The sequence below is a fragment of the Onychostoma macrolepis genome, chromosome 15, assembly GCF_012432095.1.
Source record: "Onychostoma macrolepis isolate SWU-2019 chromosome 15, ASM1243209v1, whole genome shotgun sequence".
Taxonomy (NCBI): domain Eukaryota; kingdom Metazoa; phylum Chordata; class Actinopteri; order Cypriniformes; family Cyprinidae; genus Onychostoma; species Onychostoma macrolepis.
In genome coordinates this window covers 31,014,258-31,026,288 of record NC_081169.1, presented here as the reverse complement: position 1 = coordinate 31,026,288, position 12,031 = coordinate 31,014,258, and the positions used below count along the sequence as shown (strand labels likewise).

The 12,031-nt window shown below is 39.0% G+C and overlaps 2 protein-coding genes across 6 annotated transcripts in view; one reads left to right on the top strand and one right to left on the bottom strand.

Moving 5' to 3' along the window:
* Nucleotides 1-7,791, bottom strand: part of sik3 (SIK family kinase 3) — a 54,790-nt gene extending 46,999 nt beyond the window's left edge. The window contains exon 1 of one of the 2 annotated variants that reach the window (XM_058745310.1): nt 7,352-7,791. In XM_058745310.1, coding sequence (XP_058601293.1) covers nt 7,352-7,546 — 195 coding nt within the window. In that variant the 5' untranslated portion in view covers nt 7,547-7,791. The remainder of the gene's footprint in view (nt 1-7,351) is intronic. The other variant, XM_058745309.1, reaches the window with a different exon arrangement.
* Nucleotides 7,792-8,015: 224 nt separating this feature from the next.
* On the top strand, nt 8,016-11,484 carry LOC131520826 (platelet-activating factor acetylhydrolase IB subunit alpha2-like). Of its 4 annotated transcripts, XM_058745330.1 has the most exons (6): nt 8,045-8,383; nt 10,082-10,148; nt 10,285-10,374; nt 10,459-10,575; nt 10,648-10,770; nt 10,957-11,484. In XM_058745330.1, the coding sequence occupies exons 2-6, from the start codon at nt 10,083-10,085 to the stop codon at nt 11,218-11,220; spliced, it is 660 nt and encodes a 219-aa protein (XP_058601313.1). In that variant the 5' UTR covers nt 8,045-8,383; nt 10,082; the 3' UTR covers nt 11,221-11,484. The 4 variants fall into 4 exon arrangements, with proteins under 4 accessions (XP_058601312.1, XP_058601310.1, XP_058601313.1 ...); XM_058745329.1 differs by having other exon boundaries at nt 8,016-8,383; nt 10,268-10,374; nt 10,648-11,484; XM_058745327.1 differs by having other exon boundaries at nt 8,018-8,383; nt 10,648-11,484.
* The last annotated feature ends 547 nt before the right edge of the window (nt 11,485-12,031 follow it).

Genomic DNA, 12,031 nt, shown 5'->3' with positions numbered 1-12,031 from the left:
ACAGCTGGCCTCTGGATCATGTGACAGTCCTGATCTGAACTGAGCGCAGGATCCGGCTCTAGCTGCTGATTCTTCATTTCATTCATTCATGTAATGTTCTGCCACAATTTGTTTCTTTTTTTTAACAGGAATCATAGTTTTGAATAATAACATTGGCAAATGTTACAATTAGACACATCGCTAGCAATGTTCCCTCTAATTGTTTTTTCTTGCTGAGCAAAACTTTTCTCTATTGGGCGGAAATATCGGCCGCTTGAGCAAAAACATTCTTTACACTCTGTACAGCACACACACGAAAGTGTGTAACTTTTAACTTTAATGTGCTATTTATATTTGATTTGACCCTTGATATAACTAAATGATGCACATTTTAGGTTACCAGAGAAAACTTGTATTTTTTTTTTACACTGCCGTTCAAAGGTTTGGGATCAGTAAAGTTTTTATTTTTTTAAAGAAGTTTATGCTCATCAAGGCTGTATCTATTTGATAAAAAAAATAAAAAATACAGAATATTATTTCACAAAATAATATTGTGAAATATTATTGTAATTTAAATTAAAAGTTTTCTATTTTAATATGCTTTAAACTGTAATTTATTTCTGTGATGCGCAGCTGTATTTTCAGCATCATTACTCCAGTCTTCAGCGTCACATGATCTTCAGAAATCATAATAATATACTGATTCATAATCAATGTTGGAAACTGTTTAATATTTTTGGGACCTGTGATATTTTTGATAAATAAAAAGTTAAAAGGAACAACGTTTATTCAAAATAGAAATTTGTGTTACAATATACACTACTATTGAAACGTCTGGGGTCAGTCAACTGTTTTTCTCTCTTTCTTTTTTAAAGAAATTAATACTTTTATTCAGCAAGGATGTGTTAAATGGATAAAATTGATAGTAAAGGCTTATATTGTTAGAAAAGATTTCTATTTTGAATAAATGCTGTTCTTTTAAACTTTTTATTACTCAAAGAATCAAAGAAAAAAGTATCACAGGTTCCAAAAAAATAAAAATAAAAATATTAAGCAGAACAGTTTCACTGCAGTAAATCAGCATATTAGAGTGATTTCTGAAGATCATGTGACTCTGAAGACTGCAGTAATGATGCTGAAAATACATGATAGCCTATAATATAATATAAATAATATAAATGATAGCCTATTTTAAAGTATAGGTATTAAAATAGGAAACCAATATTAGAAACTGCAATAATATTTCACAATATCACAGTTTTTTCCCCTGTATTTTTTAAATAAACACAGCCTTGATGAGCATAAGTGATTCCATTAAAAAAACAAGGTCAATTATTTATTAGGTTTATAATATAGGCCTTTTTAACATAATATAATATCAAAACAAACTCAAGCTTTTAAACTGATAGAATACAATACAAAACAAACTGAAGCAAATCTTAAACTGAGATCTGTAAGTTAAATATAAAAAATAAAAAAGTGAACGTGAATTCTTATCCTATAGTCATCTAAACATCGCTAAAATTACTACTGTATGCCTAATATTTGATGTTTGATGATGCTGATAGCTGCTGTTACTGTTAATAATCGTTATTACTGCTGTTATACTTTTATATACATGGAGCGAAGATCAAAATCAAATCTTTTCTGAAGACAGTCAGAACCTTCAGAGGTAGATTAATATAATTAATTCATTCATATATTCATTTGTATAGCACTCTTTTAAAACCTCGCAGCTTTCCGCCATGTTTTCAGACAAAATGAAACTACTCTGTGGCTGTAATTTAAACTTTGCTTTATGCACTGTAAAAAATCTAAAGTTGAGAAAACTTAAAAGTTTAAGGCAACCATAAAGTGTATATTAGATGTGTGCAGGTCTTAAAGTGACAGCAGACTAATAGCAATAAACATACTGCCGCTTGTCATTAAAGGGACAGTTCACCCAAAAATGACAATTCTGTCATCATTTACTCACTCTCATGTTGTCCCAAACATGTATTGATTTATTTCTTGTGCTGAACACAAAAGATGATATTCTGAAGAATGTGGGTAACCAAACATTTGCTGGAGACCAAGTCAATGGTTTTGTAAACCCCATTCTTCAAAATATCTTCTCTTGTTCAACAGAAGAAAGAAGCTCATTCTGATTTAAAACAGCTTGAGAATGAGTAAATGGTGAAAGATTTTAATTTTTTATTTTATTTTAGGGTGAGCTTTTATCTTTAATGTTAATAAAACAACAAAACAGAAAAAAATCAGCCACTGCTCTTGACTGAAAAACTTTAGTACAGATGCTTTAATATGAATCAATGTATAATTTACACAGTAAAGTGTATAGCGTTTTATTTTTATATTTGTCCATGCAGTTTCTTGAATGCTACTGCTAAATACACCTACTGTACCTGAAAAATAAAGCACTATTTATTTATTTTTTTTACAGGCTATTATGTGTATCTTTGTTCTTATTTTTTAATAACGATAAAAGAATGACAAATATTTTATCTTCACCCTCTTTGGCCTAAAAGTCTTCCATTCTTTTTTATTTTTTATTTTGTTACTTTGTAAGGCTGTTTTTAAAATAGGGAAATTAGTTACTGCTTAGACAACTTGCAAAATAGTAAAACCAACATGTGCAGAGAATCATGATAAAATTGTGAATTGTTATAATGCAACAAAACTGAAAAATAAAATGTATGACGGTTTCCACAAAAATATTGTGCATTACAACTGTTTTCAACATTGATAATACAACCTGAATTCCGGAAATGTTGGGACGTTTTTTAAATTTGAATTAAATGAAAACTAAAAGACTTTCAAATCAAATGAGCCAATATTTTATTCACAATAGAACATCGAGAACATAACAAATGTTTAAACTCAGAAATTTTACACTTTTATCCACTAAATGAGCTCATTTCAAATTTGATGCCTGCTACAGGTCTCAAAAAAGTCGGGGGCAACAAAGGGCTGAAAGAAATTTTGAAAAGATTCAGCTGGGAGAACATCTAGCAACTAATTAAGTTAATTGACATCAGGTCTGTAACATGATTAGCTATAAAAGGGATGTCTTAGAGAGGCAGAGTCTCTCAGAAGTAAAGATGGGCAGAGGCTCTCCAATCTGTGAAAGAGTGGGTAAAAGATTGTGTGTCGTCAAATTGCAAAGGTTTTGCAAATCTCATCATCTACAGTGCATAACATCATCAAAAGATTCAGAGAAACTGGAGATATATCTGTGCGCAAGGGACAAGGCCAAAGACCTTTGTTGGGCTCTCAGACGACACTGCATCACTCATCGGCATGATTCTGTCATTGACATTACTAAATGGGCCCAGGAATACTTCCAGAAACCACTGTCGGTAAACACAATCTGCCGTGCCATCTGCAGATGCCAACTAAAGCTCTGTCATGCAAAAAGAAGCCATATGTGAACATGGTCCAGAAGCGCCGTCGTGTCCTGTGGGCCAAGGCTCTTACAAAGTTCAGTTCAAAAGCCAGCATCTCTGATGGTATGGGGGTGCATAAGTGCATACGGTATGGGCAGCTTGCATGTTTTGGAAGGCACTATGAATGCTGAAAGGTATATAAAGGTTTTGGAGCAACATATGCTCCCCTCCAGATGACGTGTATTTCAGCAGGACAATGCAAAACCACATACTGCAGCTATTACAACAGCATGGCTTCGTAGTAGAAGAGTCTGGGTGCTGAATTGGCCTGCCTCCAGATCTCTCACCTATAGAGAACATTTAGTGCATCATTAAACGAAAAATACATCAAAGACGACCACAAACTCTTCAGCTGGAAACCTATATCAGGCAAGAATGGGACTAAATTCCAACACCAAACCTCCAGAAACTCATAACCTCGATGCCCAGACGCCTTCAAACTGTTTTGAGAAGAAGAGGAGATGCTACACCATGATAAACATGCCCCCGTCCCAACTATTCTGAGACCTGTAGCAGGCATCAAACTTGAAATGAGCTCATTTTGTGCATAAAATTGTAAAATTTCTCATTTGAAACATTTATGTTATATTATCCATGTTCTACTGTGAATGAAATATTGGCTCATGTGATTTGAAAGTCTTTTAGTTTTCATTTTATTCAAATTAAAAAAAAAAAGTCCCAACATTTCCAAAATTTGGGTTGTAATCAGAAATGTTTGTTGAGCAGCAAATCAGCATATTATTATGATTTCTGAAGATCATGTGACACTGAAGACTGCAGTAATGATGCTGAAAATACAGCTGCGCATCACAGAAATAAATTACAGTTTAACATTCACATCAAAAGAAATAGCCAAGAGTTATGAATTTTGTCATAATCATGCAGCTCTGCTTCAAATTAAAATCTTTTATGCATCTCATAGATGAACGTGTGACAATCAAATGCAACTTCACATTTCAAATTTAGGTTTGCATTTTGTGTATGAATTGTGAATTATGAGTTGTGTATGAATATATAATGAGCCTCTTTCATGTCAGATGTGTGCAAATCGTTCATAAATCCATTTTTATGCAAAGTGCTGCACTGAAAATTATCTACAAAAGATTTACGAATTATTTACATTTGAAAATTAGAGTTTATAAGATAAATAAACAAGTTTAGGTTTTGGCTCTGTGTGGCCAAATTTGAAAAATGTAATATTTTACTCAAAAAAACACACTCGTAAACTAGCATCCCACTGTTTCTGCAGTGAACACTCAAAGCTGCACTGCATTGTGGGAAACGGCTGTGGAGTGAAATGCATCAGGACAGATGATGCACAAACCACTGACAGCGTGAAAGACGCAGCATGATCTGGGTTCAAATGTCATTTGTGACACACACGAGCCGAGCGCGCTCACATCATGAACAGAGCTTCAACAGAATCACAAACTAAACACTCGTCTGCAATTTAACAGAACATTCATTACTCACAATATATCACAGCTCTGTTCCAGTGCAGACTGAAACCACAGCGTACGAGAGAATATCCAGTGCTCACACACACACACACACACACACACACACACACACACACACACACACACACACACACAGAACTCAACACGCTCAGGTTTTCAGAGGACACAGATACCTGGAGATCAGTGTGGCTGATATTACATAACGCTATTGTTGAGATGATGTGAAGATATTATGCACAATATTAACACTAAACCTGTGTGTGTCCACTGACATCAGCAGATTTTACAACCACACACTGCTAATCAAACACACACCGTTATCAACCGATGCCAACAACCCCAAACCAGTCTGTTTCTCACATTCATGCGCATGCATTCAGCGGCGCTCCTGATCGTGTGACGCGGTGTTATCGGCTCAGTCGCTCATCGCAGCTCAAGTGTGTGTGTGCACAAGCCCTGCGCTGACGTTCAGCTCCGTCACCGGCCGATCAGTGCTGCTAAGGTGAGTTAAAACTGGAGGAATCCTGACACTGACCTGCAGTGATCCGGGACAAACCAGGACACACACACACACACACACACACACACACACTCACACACACTCACACACACTCACACACACTCACACACACACACACACACACACACACACAAACAAACACTCTCACTCACACACACACACACACACACACACACAAACAAACACTCTCACTCACACACACAAACAAACAAACACACACACACACTTCACTCCAGCAAATGACTGATCTGAACCCAAACACACACAGAATATCCAGCATGAGTGGAGCACACACTGCCCACATGACACCTACACTGTACAAACACACACACACACACACACACACATGAACAAAGATCAGCACTAAACACACAAACGTGTGTCTGAACACACTCCGGATTATAATGAACACACATCAAACACACCTTCACAGGATTGAGAATCATCACAGATCAGACACACAAACCCACAACACTGCTGTCTATCCCTCTCTGTTTATACATTTATCTGTCTATCCGTCTCTGTCTATAGTTATCAGTCTATCCCTCTGTCTATACATTTATCTGTCTATCCGTCTCTGTCTATAGTTATCAGTCTATCCCTCTGTCTATACATTTATCTGTCTATCCCCCATGTCTAAACATTTATCTTGTCTATCCCTTTATGTATATACATTTATCTGTCTATCCGTCTCTGTCTATACATTTATCTGTCTATCCCTTTATGTATATACATTTATCTGTCTATCCGTCTCTGTCTATACATTTATCTGTCTATCCCTCTATGTCTATACAGTTATCTGTCTATCCCTTTATGTATATACATTTATCTGTCTATCCGTCTCTGTCTATCCATTTATCTGTCTATCCCTCTGTCTATACAGTTATCTGTCTATCCCTCTATGTCTATACAGTTATCTGTCTATCCCTTTATGTATATACATTTCTCTCTCTATCGCTCTTTGTCGATACATTGATCTGTGTATTAGGTCTGGTACTAAGGCTAGGCTGATAAATCGCTGCAGAATCGATTCCTGGATTTATTCTGAGATCTTCTGAATGCATGGCGATTCTCTCTGGAATGGATTCTGCTCTGCTCTAGTGTTTATCCGCACACTCAAACACTGATGAAGAAGAGCGCTTGTGTGTTCGGCTGAGTCTGTAATCTCACCTCGGCTCAGAATGCTTTCATGACGCCAGATTAATGTAAACACAGCGCACAGTGAACACCCTTGTAATCTGCTTCAACCTTTTTGAATTTTATGAATGATTATTTTAGGTTCAAGTATGTGTAAGGAATTGGAAACAAGCAGAGTACAGCTGTTTCTGAAGCATACAGCGCCACCTGCTGCTCAAAACTAAGCTCAGAATCGATTCCAGAGGAATCGCGATGCATTCGGAAAATATCAGAATCGATCCTACAACGATTTATTGTCCCAGCCCTACTGTCTATCCCTCTCTATCTACGCATTTGTCTGTCTATATATGTCTATTCATGTGTCTATATATGTCTATACAGTGACTAGTACAGTATTGCCAAAGTAATGATTATAATAAACAAAACAAACACAAAACATTTATCTACTTGTTAATCTTAATCTCTCTTTCTTTCTTTCTTTCTTTCTATCTATCTATCCCTCTCTGTCTAACCTTCTCTCCTCCCACAACAGCATCACTGCTGCAATAATACAACATGGATTACAGTTAACCAACCCACATTTATACACACAAGCACGCAATCTACAAGCGTATACAATCCATACGCGACACACACGCGCGCGCGGGCGCGCTCATCTACACACGATACACAATTTTCACAGAGGCGCGCGCGCACGCGCTCGAGCGAGCGCAGGCCGCAGCGGTGCGTGTGAGAGAGAGAGAGAGAGAGAGAGAGAGAGAGAGAGAGGGAGATCGCGGCGCGTCTGACGCGGCAGCGCTAGCGTCGCTCACCTTGGCTCTGGTGATCATGTGCGTGGCGAGTTTGACCACGGCGAAGTTGCCCTTCCCGATGGTCCGCTCCATCTCGTAGTATCCAACGCGCGCGGGGGGCGGGCGGCTGACGCGCGGCGCGTTGGGGAGCGCTCGCTCGCGGTGCGGGAGCGGAATCCCGGCGGCGGCGGCAGCCCCGCTCGACACGGCCGCCATCTTCTGCCCTCTCTGCGGGAACAACAAGCGGAGACGCGCTGCGCGCTCTCGGGACACGCCCCCGCCGTGCGTCAGGACGCGAGCGCCGCCCCTTTGCGCAGCGCGCTCTCAGGGCTGTCGCCGTGGCAACCGATAGCGTCACGATGACTTCATCGCCCGCGCGAGCGCGTGTCTCGGTCGCCTTGGCGACGGGGCGTGAGCGCGCGTCTGTTTATTGTATTCCTCAGATCTTCCTCTGCTGTGTACGCGAGCGCGCGGGGGAAACTGTTGCCATGACAACAAGAAGTTCCCTCATAACCCCCAACCGGAAACACGCTCGGAGACAGGAATGAAAGAACCGTGAATGCGCATCTCCTCGTGAACGAGCCTCAGACTCAGAGCATGCGCATCTATCCATCTCTCTCTCTCTCTCTCTCATAGTTTTTTTTATACAGTAGCTTTTATTGTACAGTACAAATAAACACAGATAGATATATAGATAGATAGATAGATGATAGATAGATATAGATTTGATGACGTAAAAAAATCCATAAATACGATTAACTGATCATTTCAGTATGAATTTAAGCTGATTCAGTGTCTGATGCTTCATATTGATTAATTTGCGAAACATCTACAGGATGTGTGAAGCACACGCACGCGCACACACACACACACACTGCTGCTCTGACCTCTCTCTCGTGATCAGTGTTGTGTGCTGACGTCAGCGGAAGAGGCGGGGCGTCAGCAGCAGCAGTAACGCGGAAGTCAGCTTTGCGGTGTGAATTAAACACATAACAGCAATCAGTCACATATAAACACTGACAGAGATCTGTGGAGGAGAGCTTCAGCACACAGGTGTGAGTCAGAAACCTTCATTCTCTCGCTCACAACATGAAATAATCTTGTGATTTTTTTAGGATTGAACTTTTCCACAGCTGTATGAGTTGGTGTGGGTTCATGTGAGAGCAGGGAACACTGGCTTACTGGTGACAGGACCGAAAGGTTGAGGGTTCAAGCCCATCACATTGAGCTGAGGATCTGCTCAGACACAGAGTGACTTTACATACATCTGATAAATGACACGAGTTACTTTGCATGTTTATAGAGCTCTGTGTCTGTCTGTGTGAGAGTGTGTGTGTGTGTGTGTGTGTGTGTGTGTGTGTGTGTGTGTGTGTGTGTGTGTGTGTGTGTGTGTACCTGTTTTTCTATTCAGGTGGGGACTTAAACCTGAATACACACAGACTCATGGGGACTCGTGTCACAAGCTAATAAATCACTCAGAATGAGGTTTTTTGGGGAAAGTTGAAATGCACAGTCTCCTGTAAGGGGTAGGTTTAGGTGTAGGGTTGGTGTAGGACAATAGCACATACAGTAAGTACAGTATAAAAACCATTACGCCTATGGAGAGTCCCCACAAGCATAGCAAACCAGACGTGTGTGTGTGTGTGTGTGTTTTTACTACTTTGTGAGGTCCAAAGGATTGCACAAAGATGGTAAAATAAGGAACGTTTGACTTTTTGGGGTCCTTAAATCAGACCCCACAAAGGCATGATCTCTAATATAAGACTATAAGATGATTAAATATACTACTGTCCAAACCTAAACCTACCTGTCACAGAAAACATTCTTAAAAAATGTTTTTTAACATTCTTATATGTGACCCTGGACCACAAAACCAGTCATATGGCTTAATTTTGTGAAATTGAGATTTATACATCATCTGAAAGCTGAATAATTGATGTATGGTTTGTTGGACAATATTTGTCTGAGATGCAACTATTTGAAAATCTGGAATCTGAGGGAGCAAAAAAATCTGAATATTGAGAAAATCACCTTTAAAGTTGTTCAAATGAAGTTCTTAGCAATGCATATTACTAATCAAAATGAAGTTTTGATATATTTACGGTAGGAGATTTAAATATCTTCATGGAACATGATCTTAATATCCTAATGATTTTTGGCATAAAAGAGAAATGTATAATTTTGACCCATACAATGTATTGTTGGCTATTGCTACAAATATACCTGTGCTGCTTATGACTGCTTCTGTGCTCACATTTATTTGAGTATATACATAAATGTTAAAATTAAGTTAGGTTTCTGTGGCTGGTAGGTTTGGGGTTGGTGAAAGTTAGGTCCATACTATAGTGAGTTTTAACATTCTATTAAACATTTTTATTATCATAACAGGATAATAAAAGGACTAAAGGACCCCACAAAGTAGTATATTTTAGTTTTTACTATAAACAAAGATGTGTGTGTGTGTGTGTGTGAGTGAGAGTGTGTGACATATAAGGACATAAATGTGTATAATTACAAGGGTATGACAGGTATTACAAGGAGAAGGTGATTTATGAGGACATTACCGCATGTCCCCACTTTTCAAAACGAGTTTTCTTGAGAAAGTAAAAATGCACAAAGTTTCCTGTAAGGGGTGGGTTTAGGTGTAGGGTGATAGAAAATATGATTTGTACTGTATAAAAACCATTACGCCTATGGAGAGTCCCCATAAACCACAAATACCAGACTGTGTGAGTGTGTGTGTGTGTTCAGGATGAACCCTGCCGCTCAGCCGCTCCCGGTGCAGGATGTCCAGGGTGATGCGCGCTGGATCTCACAGGTAAACCTGCAGCTGAACACCTGGATCATACAGGACTAAACGGGTCTGCTTCTGAAGTCAGAAGGAGGCTTTTCACACTTTTACTTTATCAGAACTCAGTTTTTGTATCTGATCCTCAGGTGTGTGTGTGTTTCAGCATGAGCGCTTTGTGCAGGAGTGTAAGGACGCAGAACCAGACGTGCTGTTTATCGGAGACTCCATGATTCAACTGATGCAGCAACACGAGGTAAAACAAGTCGTTCCAGCTGCTTTTGAATGGAATTGTGTGAATCTCTCTATTGATCTGTCTGATGATGATTTCTGCTCTCAGGTCTGGAGGGATCTGTTCTCGCCGCTGCACGCGCTTAACTTCGGTCTGGCCGGAGACACGACCTGCAACGTTCTCTGGAGGATCCAGAACGGAGAGCTGCAGAACATCCAGCCAAAGGTGAGCTCCGAGCATAGGAAGTGACATCATGAGCAGCAGACTGTAATGTGTGTGTGTGTGTGTCGCCCCCAGGTGGTGGTTCTGTGGGTCGGCACCAATAATCACCAGCACACAGCAGAGCAGGTGTCAGGAGGAGTGACGGCCATCACACAGATCCTCATCTCACAGCTCCCTCGAGCCAAGATCATCGTGCTGGTGCTACCACATACACATACACAGACACGCACATGCACACTCACACACACACACACACTCACACACACACACACACACGCACACTCACACACACTCACACACGCACACACACACACACTCACATGCACACACACACACTCACATGCACACACGCACGCACTCAGACTCTCTGTGTGTTGTTCTCAGGGTCTTCTTCCTCGTGGAGAGCATCAGAACCCGTTGCGTGAGAAGAACGCAGAGGTGAACGAGTTATTGCGCTCATTAGTCCCGCAGCTCGGTCCGGCTCAGTTTCTGGACGTCAGCGCTGAGTTCGTCCAATCAGACGGAAGCATCTCAAAACATGACATGTTTGACTTCCTGCATCTGACAGCGGCTGGATATCAAACCCTCAGCAAACCTCTCCACGACCTTCTTCTGCAGACACTGGAGGAAACCACAGCTGCTAAATAGACGTCTGTCAGCACAGCGCACACACACACATACAGAGTTTGGCTACATACAGCTTCTCAACAAGATCAAGCATCTTTATCCTCTCAGATTGAATCAATGGCATGATTGTTTTACACATAATGTTGCTAAAGCACCAATACAAATATTTTTTCTCCTTCTCCAAAAGTTCTTACTGTAACATTTGTAAACATATACATATCATTGTCTGTTAAAAACTCTTTATCATAAAATATTAAATAAAAGCTTTTAAATGTGAGAATTGTATTGGCGGCTAGTATCACATTCATATGAAATCACTGCTTTTATTGATGAATTGTATATTTAGTGTAGTGCTGTCAAACAATTAATCGTGATTAATTGCATCTAAAATAAAAGTTTTTGTTTACAAAATATGTGTGTGTACTGTGTGTATTTATTATGTATATATAACTACACACACATGCATGTATATATTTAAGAAAAATGTTATGTTTATATATTAAATATATCTATATATAACAAATTATATAAATACATGTAAATATTTTAGAAACATACTGTATGTGTGTATTTATATATACATAATAAATATAGACAGTACACACACATATATATTATGTAAACAAAACCTTTATTTTGATGCGATTAATCGTAAAATATGTTATGTTTATATATTAAATATATCTATATATAATATAAATTATATGAATATAAATATATACATGTAAATATTTTAGAAACATACTGTATGTGTGTGTATTTATGTATACATAATAAATATAGACAGTAGGCACACATATATATTATGTAAATAAAAACCTTTATTTTGGAT